Source organism: Chelonoidis abingdonii, chromosome 7 (assembly GCF_003597395.2).
Source record: "Chelonoidis abingdonii isolate Lonesome George chromosome 7, CheloAbing_2.0, whole genome shotgun sequence".
NCBI classification, from domain to species: Eukaryota; Metazoa; Chordata; order Testudines; family Testudinidae; genus Chelonoidis; species Chelonoidis abingdonii.
This window is the reverse complement of record NC_133775.1, coordinates 19,054,324-19,080,721: the sequence shown is the minus strand read 5'-3', so window position 1 is coordinate 19,080,721 and position 26,398 is coordinate 19,054,324. Positions and strand designations below refer to the sequence as shown.

Sequence of the window (26,398 nt, the reverse complement as noted above, 5' to 3'; positions counted from 1 at the left end):
CCTCTAAGATTTTTGAAACCTTTGATAATGGGACCCTAAAACTCACCATTGTCTCCTAGTGGGATCAAATGCTTTGTCCATGAGAGAACCAGGATAAATTCTGAGCACCCCATTGGGCGTTGCTATGTAACGGCGGACAATGTAACTGTTCAAGCTACTCATTTCCATTTGTGTCATCCATTCATCTGTGACGTGACTGGTAGCCATTACTTCATTTCTGACAGAGAACTGCAAAACAAAGACAGACCTAGCAGGGTTCCTTTAAGACTTGCAAGAAAAGATAATAAGCTGCTTGCAGGGTTTCCTAAAGACCTATCAGAGATAATCTAAACCCAATTACTTCTTTAAAATCTTCCCACATCAGATGGATCTAGCAAATTCCAAGTAAAGAAAAAAGCTTGTTCTAATGAAATATTGTTATTATCTGCACAGCTTTTCACATTTGCTTTTCACTTCAGATAAATATAAATACTGCCCCATTTGTACATAAAACAAAGTTTTCTCATTTAAATGCATAAACACACAAAGGTATCTTCTGACCCAATGTTTATCACAGCACCGTTCTGCATATTGTTAATTCTAATTGCAGCTTGTAAACTTTCTTCCTGTGGAAAACCTCCACCCCTGTGGTCTCTGAGCCCCTTCCCCCCTCCCATTTCTCCACCAGCCTTGAAGCCCTCATGTCAGAGCCCCTATCCACCCAGCTGAGGAGTGTACAGGATTCCATTTCAACCTAGTTCAGATTGCTTCTCCAAGCACTAGTTCACACTGCTTCTCGAAGCCAGAAGGGCTGAGCACAGTGTCTCTGCAGCAAGAGACGAAAATCTTCGTATCCTACATGCCCAATGCTCCCACAGGCCAAGAGCCAACCCAAAGGACACCTGTGAAATGGGGACAGCATGGTGACCAATAAGGGCAGGGTAGGGGAAGAGAGGAAGAAGAGGGATTTAAATAGCATACTTTAAGCCCGGGGTTAGCAATAAGACGGGTGTTGTCGCTGAGGTATGCTGTGTAGTGCTCCACCATCCGTTTGGTCTCAGGTTGGCTCAGATGTTCATATGGAGAAGAAAAACTACCTGCAGACAGCATTACCGTGGGACTTTCTGAAATAACCATGCATTAGAGGATTAAAACCAAATCACTATGTTTGGTATATAATACATGCCACCCCATCACAGAACACCATCTGACGTAGTATCCTGTTTAAGACTATAGCCCGTATAATGAAGGTACAGTATGGAGGGGAGGGACTCTCTTCCTGACACAAGCTGATCAGTTTTTGCCTGGAAGCACGAGGATTATCACCCCAAATAATAACAGTAAGACCTAGAAGCACAGATCATGTCCCCTTTTGTTTTGAAACCTACTTTTCATTTCAAACTTTGGAATGTTACAATGCAGGTTACAGTAAAATGTCTATTTCAGAGTCAGATGAGCATGGCTTTGAACAGGCTGGTTACGTGCACCTTTTCGTAAGGTAGAGAGGATTTGAGTGTCTTGCTGTAGATGGTGGTGGTTTCAATGTCTTAAGGAAAACAAGCAGATAAGTAACAGCAGCCTCACTTCACTGCCTGTCTAGCCATTATCAGCTGACAGCGTTCTGCAGCATTGCAGAAGAAGCAACTCCTAAGGTGGGCTCTTGAGGAAGACAGGGTAGTGGCTTAATGTGGATTTTAGCCTTGGGACAAAAAGTGCAAAGGTGCTGGCAACAGAAGCTGACAAAGGTGTGATGAAGGCTGACATTGGTAGAGTGAAGGGATGGCTAAAATGACATGATAAAATAATACAAATAAGTTGTGAAGGTAAGCGCAATACATGGAGAATGAGGAAGCCAATGATGGGACTCAAAGAACTTTGTGAGAGAAAACTGGGTTTAGGTAGGACTCTGCAGAGCCCACCTCGAACACCAGCTGTGACTTTCAGGTCATTAACACAGGGAGAGGCACAAAAGACACAAGTCTGACAAAACTGGTGGAGGGAGTTTGCTAACATGAACAAGGGGGCAAAAAGGAGTGGCTACAAGAGATGTGAGAATAGTCTGGGTGTATGCTTTCATTGAGCAAGAAATGTGATATTTAAAAGGCAAAGCCAAAACAGAACATAAACAAACAAAAATCACATAGTGCTAATGCAAGGGCTGGGATGCTGAGAAATTGTTTCTTTTTCTTGAATATTTGATAAAGGGGAACCACATAATGTTCATCTTACTGTTTTTCTCAGCGTGCAACTGTCTTCAGGGGAAGAAATTCCCAGCACCTTAGAGAGACAATACACTCACACAGTGGAAAGGTTCTTCATTTTCCCACACCACTCCCAAAGCATGCCACTGCACATGTAGCAGCCTTACCTACCCCAGTCATCACTTAATAAACTTCTATTGTATTTCCTCATCTGCTTTCCAGCATAAATTGTCTAAATCAATTATATTTTTTCTCATACTGAGTTTCTCAACATTATTGGCGTGTGTCCCTGGACTTTTTCCATTTATGTCACATCTTTTCTAAGGTGAGACAAGTATGCAGTTCCCTTTTATCAAAACTAGGTACTATATTCAAGACAAGAACGTAGTGTTTTATATAATGACACAATAGTTTCCATATCATCATCTAGTTCCTCTGTAATACAGTCCAACATCTTATTAGCTGTTTTGAGCACCACCATACAATGAGCAAATGTCTTTGCTGAGTTGTCAAACAATGATGCCTATGTCCTTTTTCATGAACAGTTACTCTGTTTATGAGTAGTTTAGTTTAAACTCCAGGGAGAAATCAGAATTTTAATCTTCAAATGTGTAAGACTGCAAACCTTTCAAACTTGTATACAATCTCTAGATTCATCTTTCTTAAAAGGATTATAAACAATTATCTCTTTTCTATATATTAAAACTTGTATTATTATATTATTCTGAGGCCAAATCCCTCTGTCCATGACATCAATGCAAATTCTGAAATGGAGTTGATTACAAAGTTTGATATGTAGAAAGACGAAATATTCTTTTTTGAAAGATGTATTACTGATCTTGAAATTTTTATTTAGGTTTAAGAGATCTGGAAAAGCTCACATTAAAAGATTTCCAAGAATATTCAAATTCTGACTTCCTCATGAGCTATATCTTCTGATTTCTTCACACAGATGGATGATATTAAATATTTATGTCTGTGAAGAATTTGCATAAATCCAAAGTCAACAGCCTCTATACCCTATTTTCTAAGAATTAAACTGTGCAACTCTCATTTTAGTAAGCACTTACTCACCTGAGCAGTTCCCGAATTGCAGAGGAATACTCAGGTGACTAAGTGCCACGAATGTAAGGGCTGCACAGTTTAGCTATAATCAGAAAAAGTGAAGCAGTGAAAAAAGTGAAGCAGCATAAAAAAAAACCTTTCAAGCGAAATTTTCTAATTTTTTTTTTTTTAAAGAGAAACAATTTCACAAGGATTGTAACTAACGATGTTTTCTATTTTCCAATCAGTTCTACAAAAATGTGCATGACATAAAGATGAGTTGAGGGATTGTTGTACCTAAGGTCGCCAGCTGCTTGAAGTGCAGACAGGCATTGGGCTGGCCCAATAGATCCAGTCGATGATACAGCAGCTTGCTGCTAGGGACGGTGTTCAGATTCTTGAGCTGTTTAACAGGTATTTCTGGCTGTATTACCACAACACAAAGAATGAAGGAGGTGTCTTGTGCCTGAAAAACAAGGGCTAAAAATTAGACTGAAAAAAAGTTGGAGGTTTTATGTAATTGGATTTTCTATTCTCCCCCCAACCCACACACACACACTTTTTTAATTCCTCAGTTTCTTGTACACTGGAAGGTGGCATCACCTTTACCCATATGCCAAGGCAGCATATTCCCTACTCTCTCTGTGAAATTAATCACCTCTAGAAATTGCTGAATTTCCCCATACTTCAGGAGTAAGGCCCTGATTCTATAGAGATAACTTTGTGGGGAGGTGCTGCATTGGTGCCAGGTCATGCCCAAATCGTTCTAAATGCAGGATTGAGGCCTTAGACTTTAGGGTTTCCAATGGCAGCAGTACAGTCCACATAACTAAGGTATGTGCTTTGATCAATTATCCCAAGGGTATTAAAGCCATTGAGTTATATTTTAAAAAAAAATCTTCAAAGTTGATGCTTAGCACACACATTTTTGTTTTCACATTTTTTTAAAACATAATATCTAAACTCTGATGCTTTTGTGTGGATACTTTATGAAACTTCATTACTGCAAGAAAACTGCAGTTCACAAATGGAAAGAGAATACAATGTACCTCTTTGTAGCCTGTTTCCCATTTTGAAAAATACAAATGAACAATAATACAAGGACATCATCATTATTCCTCCAATCCAGTGTTGGAGGGATTGCTTGCTTTGCTGGTTTGAACACTTTAGTGCATCAGGTTAGAAAAACTTGGCAGAAGTATTACCAGACTGTAAGGCTGTCTGATATTTAACGGAGACTTTCAACAGGGCAACACTAGCTCCAGGAACACACTTACATGAACTTCTGGTACAAGATGCCAGATTTAATCTCTTAAAACTCTCAGCATAATCTCTTAGATTATACTTAAATTAATTTAGGGAAAGGATCCACCAGTATCTGCTAGGTTTGTTGACAAAGCAATTAGCCAATTATTCTTGGTATTAGCAAAATGTGCGTGCATCGTATCTAGTTGTAGATTTCATTTTATTTCCTTGGTCAAGATAAGTACCCAGATTTGTTCACAAAATAAACTGAAAAGTGAATGGGCTGCTAGAATCTTTTTTCCCCCTTGTAATTGGGTAATGATGCTGGTCTGCCAAATCCCCCCATTAAATATGATCTGTCTAATGATTATAGCAGACTTAAAAGCTTCCATATAGTTTCCATTCCATTTTAATTGATTTTATTCTGTAAGAATCTAGCAATTATGAATTCATCTAGATTATGCATAGGAGTGTTTTGCTCCACTGAGGATAGTATTTGGGGATATTTTGTTGTTTTAATTGGTGTTGAGAGATTTCTGTAAGGTATTTTGCATTCAAGTCAGATGCAATATGTACTGGGGAAAACCAGACATAGCGCAGAAAATAAAATACCTATGAATATGAGAGTACCTGACTCAGTCTTGCATATTACAAGATACACTCATGCCCCATACAGATATAAGGGTTTGCAGTAATGCATAACTACAACTAATGTTTTTAAAAGGAAATTTTAATGACTTAATTGTGAACAATGTTGTTAAAGTTTATTCATATTGGAGTTTCTATCAAAACTGCATTAAGCAGTATACAGAAGGAAGGGACAATTTGGCATTTAAAATGACACCCCCAAAATTCAGTCAATGATTAGTTTGAAAGTGTCCAATAAAATTAAAAGTTTTTTCTCTTTTTTCTTAGTATCAGCATTTTAACAATAATAAGCTACATGCAAACACTATAGTGTAAGTCTGTACTTTTATCTCGAGTCTGTATGTTCAACTACTTGAGTTTTGCTCTAAGACTTTATAGTGTTACATAGTTCAGTATAGACTTTCTTCCCTTGGGAAAATATGTACTATAATTGTGCGTGGCCATATATATTATATAACATATAATGGAGTGTACATTAATAGCACACACACTATACACAGGCCTGTATGCATGTGTCTCTGAGGGTTAAATTATAATAAATTTGAAGCTACAATTTCATGGAATGTGAGATTATTTACCATAATAAGAGACACATTCATACTGTTTCTGTATAATTAAAATTCAAACTATTCAAACTTCAATATATTAACATACATTAAAACTATATGCTACCATTCAAAAGTAAGATCTCTTACCATTTTCCAGGCATAGCTGACGTTGTAGGCTTCTTTTCCAATTTCTCTCAGTTTGTTTACATGCCAAGACAGCGAAGAGTTCACTGGGACTGTAATAATCTGACTGCCCAGAGGGAGGCTACGGGGACAATAAATAATATCCATCATTTTATTCAATACTGAAAAAGTTGTGAATCAGACAAAACCATCTACTGCATGTTTATACAAAAAGCATGATTAGTCATGAAAGGGGTGGATAAAATCTGCATTTAATTAAGAACAGAATGCTTTGGTTTGCTGCTCATGCATTTATCTATTTTAACGCTAATTTACGCTCATGTATAATGTAGTACAGTTTGAGTAAGATTTGCCTTTTTCAGTACAAATGGTGAAGCAGAGGTAACTTGGTTCTTAATTTTCTACTCAATAATTCATATAGACAGTGTTTAATTCATGCTGGGGCTTGCCAGGGCTGAGCCCTGGCACCTCTAGGCTTGGCCATTCATAGCCCTGGCACCTCTAGGCTTGGCCGTTCATAGCCCCAGCACTCTGAGCTTGCCATGTCAGTTATGAAAGTAAAAAATATTGCCTGAGCCCCAGCACCTAATTGTTTGAGCTCCATCACCTCTTTCATTACAAATTAAACACTGTTCATAGAGAACACAATTATAGTTTGTCCTGTCTTGAGATAATGTTACTTTTGGAATGGCACTAATTAGCTCTCTATTTCAAAGGAACAAAGGGTCGACAGATTTCAAATTAGTTCTAAATTACAATGTGCAGAACTGTTCATGCACATCATGCTGCATCTCTGTCTATTCTATTTTTGTTAGCAGCATAGGATAATGTCAGTCACTCTTGAAGACCAAGAGTTTTCTATATTTTAATACCATGCTTGCCTTTAAGAATGGAGCTAAGTAGTAGAGCTGGAGTGCGGGGAACGTAAATACAATATGTACAGGCACCCTTCTGTGACTGTTGTTGGAGTGTTATCCAGCTAAGAAGCAGATTTTTGTTCTTCTTTGCCTTCACTGTGTCACATTAGCTGGCGTTGGCAGCTCTTGTTCTTCATTTCCAAACATTCCTGTTAAGCGTGTCTTCCAAGCTGACACCAACCTTCTTCATGTCCTCCTTCAGTGTCTTGAACTACCTTTTTCTGGGTCTTATAGTCTTTGCCCTGTAACTACTAGATTGTGTTCTCTCTGACCAACATGTTCCATGTCTTGTCATCTCGTATGTCCCAGCCATCTCAGTCGATGCGTCCTCAGCTTTTCCATGATGGGGGATTACCTGCATCTTGGCTCATACCATTTCATTGTGTAACTTGCCAGTTCTTGTCTTACTCACTTCAGCAGCATGAAGTAGTTGTACTTCTCTCTTCCACACTGGCCAGCATTTCAACCCATACATCTTGGCTGGGCTAATCATAGAATGTCAGGGTTGGAAGGGACCTCAGGAGGTCATCTAGTCCAACCCCCTGCTCAAAGCAGGAAACATCCCCAGACAGATTTTTGCCCCAGATCCCTAAATGGCCCCCTCAAAGACTGAACTCACAACCCTGGGTTTAGCAGGCCAATGCTCAAACCACTGAGCTAGCCCTCCCCCACCATGATCTTATACATTTTGCTCTTTAGTTTAATTGGCACATTCTTATCACACAGAATTGCCACCAATTCCCTCCATTTGCGCCAAGTGCTTTTCATGCGACTGCTAGCTCTCACATTCTTATTGTAACTCAATACTATTTTTATTGGTTTCTTGCTGTCCCTTTTCAGTAAAGCCTCACATGTATTCAGTCTTCTCTTGACTGAGTTATAAACAATTTTCTCCTACTGCAGTCCTCGTCTTTCTAGATACCTTTCCAGTTCATGTTTATTTCCCTGACAGAAAAATGTCATCTGTGAAAAGCATGTTCCATGGAGCTAATCTCCCCTAATCTCCTGTTCATTACAATCACATTTAGGAATGGGTTTAAGATTGATCCTTGATGTAGACCTATTCTGATAGTGAATGGCTCACTGCAACTGCTTCTTGTTGTTGTACTACCCTCATACGTGTCCATAATAGTCTGAACATAAGCCTCTGGAAGGCAGGGCGACAACAGGTACCACCATATCAGTTCACTAGGAACTCTGTTATAAGCCTCCTTTAAGTCCATAAACACTAAATTCAGTTTATTGCATTTCTCCCTGTACTACTCCTCCAATATTCCCAAACCCAAATTGGTTATTGCTTACTTGCTAATCTAGCTCTTCATTAAGTCTTTTCTTGATAATTCTTTCCAACCATTTCATCATTTGACTCATTTTGACGGGTTTTTGTTATATGAGGGGTGAAAACATTATCTATTGATTTGTTTACTTAGATTTAAAATAAAAGAGTCACTTATCCAAGGCTCTAGGCACCCTAAGGCATCATTAACAATACAACAAATATAATAAAAAAACAGCAACATTAATCATTTCACCAAGAACTCAGCCAGCCAAGCACTTATAGAAACTCCTTTCCACCTCTTCATCATTGACACACATCCTCAGCCCTGTCCAACAACCATATCAAACTCACCTATGCCTCGTTTCCAAATGATTTATTTAAACAATAAAACAAATGATCAATTCCGAGATGACGCACTCCATGCAACGTCAAGCAACCTCACCGCCTTGTCTTGTGTATTCCTCCTTCTGCAGCTAGCTCCCCTCCTCACAGACTTTCAGGCCAAAAGGCCCCATCATGATAATCTAGTCTGATCTCCTTTGCATTGTCGGCCACAGAACCTCACCCACCTACTCCTATAATAGGCCCATAACCTCTGGCTGAGTTACTGAAGTCTCAAAAACTAACAGCAAAACAATTTTTAAGTACATCAGAAGCAGGAAGCCTTCCAAAGAATAAGTGGAGCCACTGGATGATCAAGGTGCTAAAGGAGAATTCAAGGAAGACAAGCCCATTCTGGAGAAGCTAAATGAATTCTTTGCATCAGTCTTCACTGCAGAGGATTTGAGGGAGATTCCCAAACCTGAGATTCTTTTTAGGTGACAAATCTAGTTGTCCCAGGTTGAGGTGTCATAGGGGAGGTTATGGAACAAATTGATCAATTAAAAGCAGTAAGTCCCAGAACCAGATGGTATTCATCCAAGAGTTCTGAAGGAACTCAAATGTGAAACTGCAGAACTACTAACTTTGGCATCCAGATGACTGAAGGATAGCTAATGTGACACCAATGTTTTAAAAAGGCTCCAGGGGCGATCTTGGCAATTACAGGACGCTAAGCCTCAGTACCAGGCAAACTGGTTGAAACTATAGTTAAGAACAGAATGATCAGACACACAGATGAACATGATTTGTTGGGGAAGACTCAATAATAGCTTTTATAAAGGGAAATCATGCCTCACCAATCCATTAGAATTCTTTGAGGTGGTCAGCAAACATGCCAACAAGGGTGATCCAGGGGACACAATGTACTTGGACTTTCAGAAGGCCTTTGACAAGGTCCCTCTAAAGCAAACTAAGCTGTCACGGATTAAGAGGGAAGGTCCTCTTATGGACCAGTAACTGGTTAAAAAACAAGAAATAAAGGGTAGCAATAAATGATCACTTTTCAGAATGGAGAGAGGTAAATAGCGATGTCTTTCAGAGATCTGTGCTGAGACCAGTGCTGTTCATCATATTCATAAATAATTTGGAAGAAGGGGTAAACTGTAGGGTGGCAAAGCTTGCAGATGACACAAATTATTCAGGATAGTTGTTCTAAAACAGACTGCAAAGAGTTACAAAGATCTCACAAAGCTGGGTGACTGGGCAACACAATGGCAGATGAAATTCAATGTTGATAAATGCAAAGTAAGAAACATTGGAAAGCATAATCTCAACTATACAGACTAAATGAAGGGGTCTAAATTAGCTGTTATCTCTCAAGAAGGCATTGTGGATAGATCTCTGAAATCATCGGCTCAGTGTGCAGTGGCAGTCAAAAAACCGAACAGAATATTAAGAACCATTAGGAAATGGATAGATAATAAGGCGGTAAATATTATAATGCCATTATATAAATCCATTGTACGCCCACACCTTGCGTACTACATGCAGTTCTGGCTGCCCCAGCTCAAAAAAGATAGATTAGAAATGGAAAAGATACAGAGAAAGGCAACAAAAATTATTAAGGATATCAAACAGCTTCCTTATGAGAAGAGATTAAAAAGTCTGAGTCTTTTCAGCTTGGAAAAGAGATGACTGAGAAAGAGAACAGAATGATCAGACACGCAGATGAACATGATTTGTTGGGGAAGACTCAATAACAGCTTTTATAAAGGGAAATCACGCCTCACCAATCCATTAGAATTCTTTGAGGAGGTCAGCAAACATGCCAACAAGGATGATCCAGTGGAGATCTGATGACTTTCTCTACACTATTCATGATTTTAAGGACCTCTATCATAGGAAGCTATGATAGAGGTCCTTAAAATCATGAATAGTGTAGAGAAAGTGAATATGGAAGAGTTATTTGCCCCTTCATATAGCAAAAGAACTAGGGGTTACCCAAGGAAATGAATAGGCAGCAGGTTTAAAACAAACACAAGGAAGTACTACTTCACACGATGCACAGTCAACATGTGGAACTTCTTGCCAGGGAAGTCATGAAGGCCAAAACTATAACTGGATTAAAAAAAGAATTAGATAAATTCATGAAGGATAGATCCATCAGTGGCTATTAGCCAAGTTGGTCAGGGATGCAACCCCACCTTTTGGGTGTCCCTAAGGCTCTGTCTGCCAGATGCTAGGGCTGGATGACTGGGGATGCATCACTTGATGACTGCCTTGTTCTGTTCATTCCCTTTGAAGCATCTGGCATTGGCCACTATTGGAAGACAGGATAATGGAGTAGATGAACTATTGGTTTGACTCAGTATGGCTGTTTTATGTTTTTAAGTCCTCAAATCTTGATTTAAATACTTCAAGATACAGAGAATATACCATTTACTCTAACTCCAACAAGGAAGTGACCCAGGCCCCTGTCATAAACAGATGGTTAAGGGTTAATGTCTCTTTTACCTGTAAAGGGTTAAGCAGCTCAGTAAACCTGGCTGACACTTGACCAGAGGACCAATAGGGGGACAAGATACTTTCAAATCTTGGTGGAGGGAAGCCTTTGTTTGTGCTGTTTGTTTGGTTTGTTGTTCGCTCTCGGGACTGAGAGGGACAAGACATACACCCAGGCTTTCCCAATCTTCCTGAATCAGTCTTTCATGTTTCATATAGTAAGTAATAGCCAGGCAAGGCGAATTAGTCTTATGTTTGTTTCCTCAACTTGTAAATGGTGTTTTTGCTGGAAGGATTTTTACCTTTGTTTGCTGTAACTTTGAATCTCAGGCTGGGTGGGGGGGTCCCTCTAGTCTATATGAATCTGAGTACCCTGTAAAGCATTTTCCAACCTGATTTTACAGAGATAATTTTTATCTTTTCTTTCTTTAATTAAAAGCTTTCTTTTTAAGAACCTGACTGATTTTTCCTTGTTTTAAAATCCAAGGGACTGAGTCTGAACTCACCAGGGATTGGTGGGGGGAAAGGAGGAGGGATGGTTAATTCCTCTTTGTTTTAAGATCCAAGGAGTTTGGATCAGTGTAAGCCTCTCAAGGCAACCTAGGGAGGAGAGAGTCTGGGGGGAAAAGGAGGGGGATAGTTAATTTCTCCTTGTTTTAAGACCCAAAGGGTTTGGGTCTTGGGTTCCCCAGGGAAGGTTTTGGGGGAACAGAAAGTGTGCCAGACACTAACTTCTGGCTGGTGGCAGTGTACCAGATTTAAGCTAGTAATTAAGCTTAAAAGTGATCATGCAGGTCCCCACTTCATGAACTCTAAAGTTCAAAGTGGGGAAAAAACCTTGACAGCTCCACATTGCAGAGGAAGGTGAAAAACCTCAAGGGTCTCCGCCAATCTGACTTTGGGAAAATTCTTTCTTCATCCCAAATATAGTGATCAGTTAGACCCTGAGCATGTGGGTCAGACCCACCAGCTGGACACCTGGGAAAGAATTCTCTATAGTAACCTCAGAGCCCACTTCATCTAGTGTCCCATCTCTGCCATTGAAGATATTTGCTATTACCAGTCATGGTTGGCTATACATCATTGTAGGCAACCTCATCATACCATTCCCTTCATTAACTTTTCAAACTCAGTCCTGAAATAAGTTAAGGTTTTGGGCCACATTCCTCCCTTTGGAAGATTGCTCCAGAACTTCACTTCTCTGATGGTTAGAAACCTTCACCTAATTTCAAGCCTACACTTGTTGATGGCCAGTTCATATCTATTAGTTCTTGTCCCAACAATTATCCCTTAGTTTACCTCCTCTCACTCCCTGATGTATTTACAGAGAGCAATCCTTCCATAAATCTTCACAACAATGAATAGCGATAGGAGCACAGCATTTTTGAAAATCTGTCCATTTATGTAGTTACTACAGTATGGATTAGGGCGCTAACTTTAGGCATCTATTTCATTAAAACTGTGGCCCTCACCTTTATATAGGAGTTTTCATTAATGAAAATAGTACTAACTTTTTTGGCTGGGATTTTCAAAGAAGCCTAAAGGATATTTGCCCAAATCTCATTGAATGTAGGTGCTTAACTCTCTCAGGCTCCTTTGTTAGCCTTGATCCTACCCTACAACACCGTAGCCACCCTACAATACAGACTGTAAAATGTGTCACTTCTGAAAAAGTAGCATCCCAGATTAGATCTTTGTAATTTTAAGGCCAGTGGGTATATAATAGTGTTTGAAACTCTCTCTGCCACCCCACCAGGCACTTGCCAAGCTGCTGTAGTATCAATTTTCCCATGTCATCATCACTGATCTCAAAGCTGACCTGACTCCACAGATAGGAGTTGATTCAGTTTTAATACTACCTTAACTCCTGAGCTTCTTGTAAGCAGAGAATGCCAATCCTGTCTAATTAAATTGCCTGGTTTTTTTTAAAATCTACATTCAATAAAGACACTAAATTTAGCCCACTGAGCAGATTTATATTCCAATAGCAAACTGGATTAAAAAAATAATTCTAGAAAAGATCAAACCATCTCAGATACAGAGAATTTTAACAGAGTGACACAACTCAGTTTTTGCATATGAACATAGCATCCTGACTATGCAAGACGTGACCACTACTAGGCGCATAATCAGGACTTGTTCTACGTGCCGACACAGGGAAGTATGGGATCTCAAGGGCCCCCTCTTATTGCCACTCCTGGCTATATATATCATAGCATCAGGGAGAGGGGAAGTCTCTATGGCAGGGGTCGGCAACCTTTCAGAAGTGGTGTGCTGAGTCTTCATTTATTCACTCTGATTTAAGGTTTCACGTGCCAGTAATAGATTTTAACGTTTTTAGGAGGTCTCTTTCAATATGTCTTTAATATATAACTAAACTGTTGTTGTATGTAAAATAAATAAGGTTTTTAAAATATTTAAGAAGCTTCATTTAAAATTAAATTAAAATGCAGAGCCCCCTGGACTGGTGGCCAGGACGCAGGTGGTGTGAGTGCCACTGAAAATCAGCTTGCGTGCCGCCTTTAGCACACATGCCATGGATTGCCTAGCTCTACTCTGTGGAGTTGATACTACCCCCTTCCAGCCCAGGTGAGTGGGCACAGGCAGAGTCTTTGCTCCATGGGTCCCAATGTGCTCGCTTGCACAGCTGAGCTAGCATGCCAGTGCAAGTAATCTGCAATGGATTTTGGGCTGGCACAGATTACTTTTCCCATGGAGCAAGGCAGGAATAAGGCAACAGATTGTGACTCTCCAAGTCACCATACAGACCGTAGTCCGTTCCTAGGACTGGAAAACTATGTTCTGTCCTTTACTCAGAGCTGGTGGCAAACTCACAAACTAGCCCTAAATTCGGGGAAGGACGTATTGTATTAGCCTTGATGTTCTACACTTAGTGTACATTTATAGTGCAACTAACCTTTCTAGAAAGTAATTCTTATTACATGGAACTCCTGTATAGTCCTTCATACACATTTTTTCTCCAAAATAAAGCAAGTATTTCTAATATCTAACTGATGTGTTTTATAAACAGAGCTCAGCTTGTACGTGCACAGAATTGCAAGTCAGGAGCTTTCATGTTCTAATCCTGATTTGGACACAGATTTCCTCTGTGGCTTTGGGCAAATCATTTAACAACTCTTCTTTCATTTCCCCATCTGCAAGCAGGGTCGGCTCTAGGTTTTTTGCCACCCCAAGCAAAAAAAATTTTGGCTGCCCCCATCCCAGCCCTGGGCTCCCCCCCCTGCACCTCCCTGCTGCCCCAGCCCTGGGCTCTCACCTCCACCCACACCCCCCTGCCGCCCCAGCCCTGGGCTCTCCCCCTCCCACCTGCATCCCCTGCCGCCCCAGCTCTGGGCCTCCCCCAACCCCCCTGCTGCCCCAGCTCTGGGCTCTCCCCCCACAACCTGCATCCCCTGCTGCCCCAGCTCTGGGCCTCCCCCCACCTGCACCCCCTTGCTGTCCCAGCTCTGGGCTCCCTCCCCCCGTACCCTCTGCCACCCCAGCTCTGGGCTCTCCCCTACACACACACCCTGTGCTGCCCCAGCTCTGGGCTGCCCCCTTTCCCCCTACAAGTGCCCCCCACCTCCTGCCGCCCCAGCCTTGGGCTCTCCCTATCCACCATCTGCACCCTCCTTCCTCCCCAGCCCTGGGTCACTTGTAACTTGATCCAAGGGCGGGTCATTCAGCAGGAATTTTAGATGTGCAAAGAACACAGACAGGATTGGTTCCCATATGGTTACAGAACTGCAGTAAAGTGGAACAATTTTCAGCTTGTGTGACTGGAGAATATCTGGACGCATATTATAAGACTGTCCTACATAAATGAGGAAAAGTTGAGGTTCCCTTATTATTCTTTTGTTCCACTCTTTCTTTCTATGGGGAATTTGACAATGCAATATCACTGTCTTTCTTTTAAACAAATAAAAAAGGCAATGGCTGTTGAAAATAGCAATTCCAGTCCTAATAAGCATTTCTTGCTCAATTTTATCTTACTTTTTCTACAGCAAGTTACAGTGGATCAGTATATTTGATTTGGGAGAAATGACGTAACAGCTGCCCAAACTGAGCTTGAGCACTCCTGAGGTGTTCAAATCTGGAAGGAAGGTGCTAGATTCCCTTTCTGAATATTAGCTAAATCTGGAAAGGAAAAGTCAATTTCTGCTTCCATGGCTCAGAAGTGGACATCTTCCTACATGCCTGGTACTGTATCCAAAGCTGCCCAGGTCCAGTAGAGCTTCCCCGTCCTTATTGTTCATTTTGAATTCTAGTGGGATCCACATACTTCCCTTGCTAGGCTTCAGATAGAGAGGGGCACTGTCCATTGAGTCCACCCAATTCCTTCTTTCGGGGCTGCAAGGTGAGGTCTCTCCAGTATCCCTAATCCAATCTGGGGTTGTCTTCTGAAGGGGATATCTGGGCCAAAGCCTTCTACTCCTTGGGCACATTTGTTCCCCATTCACAGTGCCACCCTACTCTAGCAATGAGCTCTCCATTCACAGCAAGCAGCAGCATGAGGCTTCAGCTACCATACTCCCTCCCCCTCCCTTTCCTGTTGATAGCAGCCAAGGGAATGCTGGGAAATGTAGTTTTTTTCCTGCTCCAGGGCTGGCTCTGCAGGCAGGGAGCTAACCAAGGAACTACAGCTCCCAGGGCCCCCTGTTGGTTCTCAGCGCCCAGCTGGATCCCTGCCAGCTGCCACCTTTGCAAATGGGCTGCCCCAAGCACTTGCTTGCTTTGCTGGTGCCTAGAGCTGCCCTGTCTGCAAGTTGAGGATCAGGATGTGTATAGACTTTAGGGAAGAGTTGTGAAGATTGAAATTTATAAAGTCCCTTGAAGATGAAAGGCTCTACTTAAGTTCTAAGTACTACCATTATTTTAATTGGGGCATTTTTGGACTGTAAATTTAGAAATAAAGATAGAAAAATTGAGATTCAACAAGAACAAATAATCAAAAATGCAAATATTCAGTGGGAGGCAGAACACTGAGAAGCAGTAACAGTAAAGGGGCCCAAACGGACAGCAAATCACACATGGTTTAGCAATGTGGCAACAGCCAGCAAAATAGACCAATGCCAGATTTTCTCTCTCTCTCTAAATTATGTATGGTCACATCAACCCCTATTCGGTATAGAGGGTATGCCTCTATCCTCTGTGAAGCTGCACACATAGAGGCATCACATGATAGAGCAGGGAGGAGTTTCTCCCCATATGTCTAATGCCAGGTATATGCTAACAAGTTAGGTTGACCCAGCTACGTTGCTCAGAGGCATAAAAGATCCCCACCTCTGAGCAGCACAGTTAAGCAGACCTAACCCTTGGCGTAGACAGTACTAGGTTGATGGAAGAACCCCTCCCGTTGCCATAGCGAGTGTCTACACTGAAGTCCTACAGTGGTGCAGCTGTGCCGCTTTAGCAGTTTGAGCGTAAACCTAGCTTCACTCAAAAGCCCTTTGAAGTTTACAGAAAAACTCCCAAGGACTTCAGTGCATTAGGATCAGGGTCTTTCTGGATATGGTGCAACCATTCCTAGGGTACCATTGCCACATCCCCAGATATTCCAGCGCTTCCAGTAATGGTATGGGCCCACGCCTGCCAGTGTGACCTTGCATGCATTGTGTGTGTGAAGTCACGCTGCATGGAGGACACCATTTTGAAGAATGTGCCACCATGATCCCACTGGTATGACTGCATGGATGCCATTTTGAAGAGTGCGCTGCTTTGAGCCCCATCAGTGTGACATCACGTGCACAGTGCATAGGACGTCAAGCTGGTGGGGGCAGAGTAGAGCACTCTTCAAAATAGTATCGCCCATCCGTGACCAATACCAGATGGGGAACCATAGAAAAAGAGGACTGTCCGGCTTAAAACCGGACAAATAGCCTGCCTAACCACACGTGAAACACTGAAAAAGATCTAAAAGCTGGAGAATGTTCAGAAAAGAACTGCAAAAATTTCCACGGAGGAGGATAGGGGCTGGAAGGATTGAGGAAAAATTTCAAGTAGCAGATACGTATACAGTAATTTGATTACTTATTTGAACCCCATGGAGTGAGAGTAGTTATCGAGAGTGTTAACTAGGAATTACTGTCTGAAATATAGGAAGGAAAATCTAGACTGAATATCAAGGAAAACTTCCTGACAATCAGCTCTACTATTAGATTAGAAGAGTCTCCCAAAGGAAGCTCTGGAAACTATCGCTTGGCACATTTAAGGACAGAATGGATAATGTGGTAGAAAACACAGTCCTGCATTGGCAAGAGAATAGGTCCTCGATCCCAGCAGGGAACTCTGGGTACTACTGCAATAGAAATATTAAACACAGTAATTATAATTCTATAAAGTAGCTCCTATTAAAGGGTTTTGTACAAACACTTCTGAGTCCTGTGAATCATTGATCTTAGCAAGCTATGACCTGAGTCTCTGTTCTTCCTTACCTAAGGATGTTCTGCCGAACCAATTCAAATTTTGGAATGTTCTCGTAATGTATGATGTCAGTGTGAAGTGGTGGTTCAGACAGCAAATAAGGCCTTGTAAGGGATGGATGCATAAGAGTATACCCTAAAAAGAACAAAAAATGTGTTTAGTACAAGTGTTGGTACAGTAAAAGCAGAAAGAGAACATAAAAACATATATACTGACTACATGTATAAAAGTCCTCCAATTTACTTAAGAAACTACCCTAACAGTAACCATACCATCACATCATAAAGCAGTTTAGTGACAAAAGAATTTTAAGAACTTGGTAAATTAACTCAAACAAAAAATGACTAAAATGATCACGGCATAAAAAGTGAAAAAGCTTATAATATAAACAAATTTACTTGCAAAAGCTACAGTTTTGGCTTTCTGGCTTACAATTGTGAAAACTATCTATTTCATAGCAACATTTTTATATTAACACTCCTTTATAATAAAAGCAAACCATAAATCTGCTTATATACCCTATCTGTCCAACAATCACTGTTAGACAGAACTACTTAAACAACTGACACACAATCTGTTGATAAACAGCACTGTTCACTTTATCATTCTACTTACAAATAAGGAGCAGAATAAGGAGTTGGTTTTCTACAGTCTAATTTCACCAAACAGGAAGATAATGCATTTATGTATCTGAACCAAAAATCACCTTTATTGTCTATGAGAAATGTGTAGGAAGCCAAAGAATCTTGATAATAGGTGACATCCTCCAAGATATATGCCAGGTTAACATCCACTCCCACAATCCCAAGCAGCATGTTTCCAAAGTAACAAGGTTTACTTACAGTTATTATCAGACCTTGAGATAAAAGGCAGAGCACAGAAACCATTAGCAATAATGAACTTACCAGTTAATTAATACAAAGTGTGTTCTTCACCAGTTCTATGCTATATAGAAAAGAGGGGACGTTAACTTGTATAACCAAGTGACAAAAACAGCCTTCCATCCAGCATATTCAATTTTCAAAAAGTTGCTGCTGTACCACGTAGGAGTATTTTCAAAAGCTAAAATTAAAGACTTAGCAAGTAGGCCCCGATTAAACTCTCAAATGAAGTCAAAAGACTCCCACAGGTTTCAGTGGATGTTGGATCAGCTCCATATGTAGCCTTCCCTTCGTAATTCACAGTTCCAAGAAGTTGTATATATAATTCAATATTCAATTCAAGTTGAATACGTATAATTCGAAGCTTGGTAAAAGCTTCGGCAGTTTTAACCCATTCTATGCAATTGTTTCCCTAGGACAATGTGACATGGAAACCCAGTGAAGTATCAGTAGTAGCACTGTGATCATCTGATTCAAGAAATGCTTTCAGTGATAGATGTCAAACAATGGTAATGCTTGAAGCTCATGATTAAATAACAGCATTAAAGATAACAGAAGCTCTACCAGCTTTGACATCTCTTACTGACAGCACTTCTAAAGTCAGAATATAGAACTGCTGCTAGCAATTAACAGTAGAAATGTGGGAGTCGGAGCTTGGCGACAGGATGGAAGGCTGAGAAGGGGAGGTTTAGGAAGTAAGTGAATTATGCTACAACAGTTGTATTCCCTTCCCCCATCCTCATATTAGCCACTTTTTACCTTTCTGGTGGTGAGTTAAGATGGTACACTGAATATACCATGAGTTATTAAAACACACAGTGCATTTTACATTTTGTTCCTTCATCGGCAGAGTTAGATGCCTTAGAGACAAGAATGTGAATTAATATAAAATGGACCTAAATTCTCTTTTTTTTTTTCTTTTTTGTATTTTTCTTAAGGTTTGCATTTTTACTTTTCCCCCCATGCAGCTATAAAAATATTAACAAGAATAAAAAATCTTTCTTGTAAAATATCAATTTGGATGAATTTTGCTCATCTGATTATATATGCAGTATGTTAGCCTCTTCTTCTTAACTAAATCCCAACACAGCCATTGTACTGGGTATTATAACCAAAAGCATTACAATGATTTTTAGAAACTTCTCAATGCCTGAGGTAAAAATGTAGCAGTCCATTACTGTCTTACTCTCTGTGTCATGGCCATATGGAAACTCACTCACCCCTTTAATATAAAGCAGATATCAAATTCATCTCCATAAATGAGGTTTTTAAAAAAAATAAATAAAAAAAAACTCATGCACAATCCTAATTATGTAAGCCAAATCTATTCAATTGTACGTGTACAACTTATCCACTATGCTTGGATGTGGATGTGTGAGAGATGAGTGGCAATGCATCACGCAGAGTGATGAGAAAAGGGAAAACTAGGCTATCATTCTGCATGAAAGAAGCACGTCCAGGAGCAATCTCAGAACATACAGAGGACTTCAGACTCTCAAGAGTCACTCTGATCAGGTGGCAACTAAGGACAACCTGCCTTCAAGATCTGGAAACCCTGCTGAGCCATACTCCTTAATCCCTCCTCCATAACATCACACACGAGAAAATGGAAAGCAATGTCCAGAGAAATGCAGGAGTTAAGCTTATTAACTCTAATAGTTAGTAATTACATAGCACCTTAAATCTTCAAAGCACTGGGAAAACACTAATGCCATTCCCAACTCCCCTATAAAGGAGGGTTTTTTTCTCCTCACTTTACAGACACATGCGGAGGCAGAGAAGCATTGCTTTATAGTACTCTGTCTCACAGTGACATTCATGCCAGTGCAAGAGCCTATATATTAAAGACCCTCGAAGTCCCAACTCCTCCCATAAACATGTGAAAGGGGCCACATGTGGAACACTTTGCATCCCCATGCACTTTTTATGAGGGCTCTGTGCGGGACTGGCTCCATGTTTCCTGAAGTCCTAGGCAAACATTTACACATGACATCATCCCCTTATCTTCTGCATTGTCCCATCTGATCTCTCTGTTGCAACCAAGTAAAATAAAACGTGTGAACATTATGGTTTATACAGGGTTTAAGTAACAGGTCAGATTCACGTCCACAACTGCGAAAGATCAGCACAAAGTGGTCTGTAACTGGTGGATCTGGGCAACGTATTGGGGGAAACACTCCACTGATGTAGAGCCATCAGGGACTCCGATTCCATCCTCCTCCTGGCCCCCAGGCAAACATGGTGTAATAACCAGGATGTTGCTGCTGATCCCTGGCTTCCAGAATGACCATTCATGCCACGCTTCAGGCGGCTCTGTCTTGTGCTGAGGATAATCACATTCCTACGTCTTTTTTGAGCACGGCTTAATCAGAACAGGCAATCTGGTCAAATATTTAGCAGTTCCACCTGAAATGCTGGGTCCTTCCCTACCACAGTATGACTGCTGGAACCTCCTGGAGTCCTGCTCTTCCAAACCTGGGAAGGTGTGGGGTAAAGAGTCCAAAGCAGCTGCTAAGCTGTTTGGTGAGATGCTGCTCCATACCTCAGCTACTAGGGGGGAAGGAAGGAAGGAAAAGAAGAAGGAAACAGCCAGCAGGAACAACCCCTCATGAAGTTGTGGTCATGGCTCCAGTATCTGAGGAAGGAAGGGGGTTTTTGGCATCTGATAGGAATGCCACCTCCTCCATTATGCTGTCCTATGCACCCGTGGTCTGCTTAGAGGGCAACGCCAGCGCTGAATGGGCCAACTGGAGTGCAGGAGCGGCCGTGGCTGCCATTTCAGCCTGGACCCATGCTCCCACAAGCCCAGAGGAGTTTCCTACACAAATCCAAATTGTAAGTATGCCCGTGAGAGTCCATTTCACCCTTCAGCCTCCATCCATTAAATGTCACATTACCCACACTTTCCATAAACAAGCCCCGGTGGGTGTAAAACTTTACATGTAATCCCCGCGTGAAGGACTTAATTTTACACATCCCTTAGGGACAAACCTAAAAGCATCACCTTATCTGTTGGCTAGAAACCTGGAGTTGGGCGGGCAGGCAGAAGCCTAAGCTCTCTTTTTACCTGCTCCAGTTAAGATTTTCTAAGCACTTACCGTCTCCCATTTCATCTGAGAAAGGCAGACTGAAGACGGCCTCATCAATCATTCGGTTGGGGAGGTTTGTATAAAATCGACCCACTGTGGTTTCCAAGTTACTGAGCTGGTTCAAGACCATCATACTCCCCTTGATCACAGGTAAGGCAGTTCGATCAGGCACTCCATACTTCACCGAGTTCTGTTCTGCCAGATCTCGGAGAAATGCCAGTTCTTTTAAGCCTGTCACTCCCTCTGAAAAAGACATATTGCCAGGATAAGGGAGGAGAAAGAAATTTATTTTCAGTTGAGTCTCCTACATCTTACTCCAAATTAAAACTACAGTACAGTATGTATTTTGTGTTGCCAGCTCATGCGGTTAGTCTGAACATGGTGAATGCCTATTTAAGAGGAAGTCTGGAGTACTGTTTAGTGACTGGTTGGGTGAATTATAATGCAGGTATAATCAGTCACTGTAGGATTTAAAGATGTCCACTCAGATAATCTTCTACTGTACAGAAACTCAAGATGGCTGCTCCACGTCACTATTTAGATATTTTTTACGCCCCCCCCCCCCTTTTTTTTTTTTTTTAAACAGAGAGCTTTGTGTAACCCATTGTCTCCTGCCAGTGGCTAGTCCATGTAGAGATTTATGAATCTGCTATGCAGCCTTGGAGTTAATAGACCTTGTCCTTTAGCTCAAGCAACAGAGTCTCATGCTTTTAGATACAGATGTGCCAGGATTCAGTCCCTGCAGATGACCTAACAAAGTGGGGACCCAAATGGGAATTTGAACAGCTACACAGCCATACAGTGTGTTAGTGTGGGTTGCATGCACAGGCCAAGTATAAGCTTCCCTTGATGGGGTGTGTGCGCAACCCATGTTAATAACACAGTCTACTGCTTTCTGTGCTACAGGTAATTTTGAAAAAAGGACTATGATTCCACTGTGTCAGTGTGTGTACAGTTAACTTTATTCTTGACTTAAGACTCAGTTCAGCAAAGCACTTAAGCACATGCCTGACTTCAAGCTCAGACTTAAATCCCATTGATATCAACAGGAGCTAAACATATGCTTAAATGTTTGCTGAATTGGGGCCTTAATAGGGAAACTCTTCCAAATTCAGTCTTGGTGTCAGAGCGTGAGGCTCCAGCAAAGTCTACAGTTATACCATGTATTGAATTTGCCCCATGGTGTTTGGCATTCGGCATTTCAGGCAACATATATAAATCAGATCATTTGAATTTCGGTTTGCAAACATATGGCTAAGTAGTTTTATGCCCCAAACAGGAAACTGTTATAATCTGGGTAATGACCTCTGGATTCTAAGGGCCAAAACTCACTTTTGACCCTTTCAAACAGACACAGAATAACACTGTACTGGGTTACTAGAAATTTGGCACACATTTCTTACCGTTCATGAGTGCATAAGTGAGAATCATTACTGAGTTATTGAGGAAACTATTTTCTTCATTGATGACACGGAGAGTAGTCTTTTTATCATCACCTGAAGCATCTTTTGATGTAATCCCAGCTGACAGGTAAATTATGACCATATCTGTATCTAATCAGAAATATGGCAGACAGTATATTAGATTCCAATTTACTTGAGACATTCAGCAATGCAGTAAAAATCCTTATGTCAGTAAAAGAAGATAAAGGTGAAGTTATCAACAACTTTACTTATAAAAGAGTGGATGAAATGGATAAAAACACTCACTGTGTGGTTGTGAAGGCCTTTATAATTCCCAATGTACTTTCAGTTCCCACAGTTTCAGCTAACAAAGATTCACGAGTTTCAGCTCACACATTCTAATACACTTATAATTTTCTAGTCCAGGCTGTGACCTCACCAGATTTCTTGGGCTAAACAAGTTCTGTCCTGGTCAGAACATGGAAGGGAAACATTCAAGAAACACAGGGCCCTGCAGAAAGTTCTTCTGGTGATTCAATATAGTGACACTTCTCCCTTGAGAGGGATATCTTCATCCCACAGGGGCAGCCCTGAGCCTTCTCTTAGCTGAGACCTAAGGTGCATGTAGTTACTCAAGGTCCTGTGGAAGGAGTTGGGGTGTTAGCTCCCAATAATACAATTTCCCTATAGGTAATTACATTTTGCCTAGCTTAGGTCTCCATGTCATTTTGCCTGGTTGGAGTATTCTTCACTTTTTGTCCTACACTGCTAAATAGTGAAATGTCTGCTATGTCTCATTCCAGGGATGGATCCACTTGAGTGATTCCTATATTTAAAGAGCTCTTGGTGGCTTTCTAGCTAACGCAGGAGTTGTGTGGAGGGTTACTGCACTAGTGGCAGTTGTCAGCAGCTGTCTGTAAAAGTAACTCTTACACCTCCGTTTGTACTTTGGCCACCACCTGTCTGTGATCACCCACCATGTCTCCCACCAATTCCCAATACGACCCCATTTTGGGGTGAAATGTCTCTGGTCGCACTAACTTGAGATGACGTCTATGTCGGCATTCTGGCTGCCTAAGTGAAGGGGTGTACAATGGTAATGTGGGGGAAAAATATTCTTACGCCCTCACCCCCTCCAATGCTCAAGCAGTCAGAATTTAACCATGTCTTACGTGTTTGTACAGGTCCTAAAACAATGGGATCCATGACCAGGGCTCCTATGTAGTATGGTAATACAATAATAAATGAACACCACCACCACCACCACCTGATCTTTGGGATCCTAAAGGATGGAAGGCACTATGGAAATGCAACATTATATGTTACAGGTAGTATAATGTTTGAAGAATAAGACATGACACATACTTACCATTCATCACTAAGGGTACGTCTACACTGCACGATTATTTTGAATTAGCTTAAACCGATATTACAAAACAGATCTAATAAAATCGGTTTAGCGCGTCCACAGTGGGATCCCGAAATCGATTGTTTGCGTCCATGGTCCAAAGCTACCATCGATTTCAGGAGCGGTGCACTGTGGGTAGCTGTTCCTCAGCTATCCCATAGTTCCCACTTCCGTGTTGAGAGCACAGTGCCTGATGGGGCAGAAAACACTGCCCCGGGTGGTGCTGGGTACAGCCTCACCCCTCCCTTTGTGAAGGCAGCAGACAACCCTTTGGCGCCTTTTTCGCGGAGTGCATTGAGCAAACGCCATAGCACAGCAATCTTTCCCTTTTTTTTTTCACGTGGTGGTGGGGGGAAATAAACTGAGGAGCTGTTCCCTGAACCACGCCAGACACTGTGTTTGAACCTACAGACATTGGGAGCTCAGCCAAGAATGCAAATAATTTTCAGAGACTGCTGTGGACTGTGGGATAGCTGGAGTCCTCAGTACCCCCTCCCTCCCTTCATGAGCGTCCATTTGAGTCTCTGGCTTCCCGTTACGCTTGTCACGCAGCGCTGTGTATCCTGGAGTTTTTTATTCAAACGCTTTGGCATTTCGTGTTCTGTAACGGAGCTGGATACAACAGATTTGTCTCCCCATACAGCGATCAGACCTAGTATCTCCCGTACGGTCTATGCTGGAGCTCTTTTTCGATTTCAAACTGCATCGCCAGCCGTGCTGATCAGAGCTCCACGCTGGACAAGCAGGAAATGTAATTCAAAAGTTCGCGGGGCTTTTCCTGTTTACCTGCCCGCTGCATCCGAGTTCAGATTGCTGTCCAGAGCGGTCAGTGCTGCACTCTGGGATGCCGCCCGGAGGCCAATAACGTCGATTTCCGTCCACATGAACCCTAATCCGAGTTATCACTATCGAATTTAGCGCTACTCCTCTCGTTTGGGAGGAGTTCCGAAATCGATTTAAGGAGCCGTTTAACTCGATATTAATGACGACGTCGTGTGAACGGATACAGCGTTAAATCGGTATATCGGCCATTAAACCGATTTAAAGTCGCAGTGTAGACCTGGCCTTAGTCATTTTGCCCTACTTAGACTGAACACATATCAACATATTTTTCAAGCTGTAAAGAATGTTTTATGTTAATGGCCTGCCTCAAAGCCTCAAGGAAATTCAAATCAATGCTTATGCTCCATCTTAAACCTCAGCATTTAAAGCATCTTATGCATCAATTAGGGATCATACGTTGGTCCTACAGCACCAAAGCACACTGGAGCATATTACTGAAAAACGGCTAGCTTACCTCTGAATTTACATGCGCTGGTGGAAATGTCAAGTCTTGCCCGACTGATTTTAAAAAAAAAAATTTGAACACCAGTTCGCTGTTTTATGTGTTCTGAACTAACGGCTTGAAAACAATTTAAATCAAAAGAGTTTTTTGATGCAAAAAGCATCTGAAACTTCTATTTTCCTTTCCTTTTTTATTTCCCCCTTCCCCTCACCCCCACCCTTTAACTAGAGACAGCTTTTAAATCTAATCTGGTTTTAAAAAAAACACCCCTCCAGGAGTAGCCTCTTATTTCCAGGAAAGGTTTTATGATAATTATTAGCCAGTTCTCCTTTACAGTTAATGAACCACATTCTCCTTCCTACAACAGCACTGGGGAAAAAACAAACAAAAATTTTACAATACAAAGCCCTTAACTCTCCCAAGAGCCCAGTCTTTAAATTTTCTCCACTTGTGGAGCAGGCTGTGCATTACTCGTCCACCAGGTGCATCCTGTAAATCCAGAAGCTACAGGAGTTCTGTGCTGTGGTGTATATATACCGTTTCCAAAGCACTTTACAATACTTTGGGATTAAAGGCACCACATGAATGTAAAATAATTACTGAGCTGCTGGTGACACTAATATAATAAATATTGGCAGAAGGCTGGGGAACGCAGAAACGTCCATCTTTTCAGTATAATTCTTATCTTACACCCAAGAATGCCTCTGCTTTTTCCCGTTATTAATTTACTTTTCTGCCTGTGAATGGTTTCTCTGACACGCCTGCAGATTCTTTTAGGAAACAGGACATTAAAAATTCACAGTAAAAAAAGAATAATATTGTCTTGTTTCTTTTTGCACCAGAAACAAAAAATAAACAAGAAGATTGTTTACAAGAAAATGGAAGTGCATCACACATCCTCTTCTCAGAATCACTGTGTCCTGCCACTCAGGCTCTCAGGTTTGTTGTACACATTATAAACCTTAAAGATTCTTTTGTTCTCACACATAGCCTTAAAAGGAGAGAATGTGCACAGAACTTTGAGCTTCAAATAATGTGTCCTTATGTACCAGTGCCTAAAATATAACAAGTATTATGCATG

At 41.3% G+C, this 26,398-nt stretch overlaps 1 protein-coding gene across 3 annotated transcripts in view; it reads right to left on the bottom strand.

Annotated features, from left to right (window-relative positions):
* The window catches only part of CACHD1 (cache domain containing 1), a 204,844-nt gene that overhangs the window by 30,990 nt on the left and 147,456 nt on the right, over nt 1-26,398 (bottom strand). For all 3 annotated transcript variants that reach the window (XM_032795472.2, XM_032795473.2, XM_075067673.1), the window contains 8 exons: nt 22,625-22,774; nt 21,231-21,464; nt 17,958-18,107; nt 17,263-17,386; nt 5,813-5,930; nt 3,522-3,690; nt 961-1,103; nt 47-228 (listed from right to left, as the gene is read on the bottom strand). In XM_032795472.2, coding sequence (XP_032651363.1) covers nt 47-228; nt 961-1,103; nt 3,522-3,690; nt 5,813-5,930; nt 17,263-17,386; nt 17,958-18,107; nt 21,231-21,464; nt 22,625-22,774 — 1,270 coding nt within the window. The remainder of the gene's footprint in view (nt 1-46; nt 229-960; nt 1,104-3,521; nt 3,691-5,812; nt 5,931-17,262; nt 17,387-17,957; nt 18,108-21,230; nt 21,465-22,624; nt 22,775-26,398) is intronic.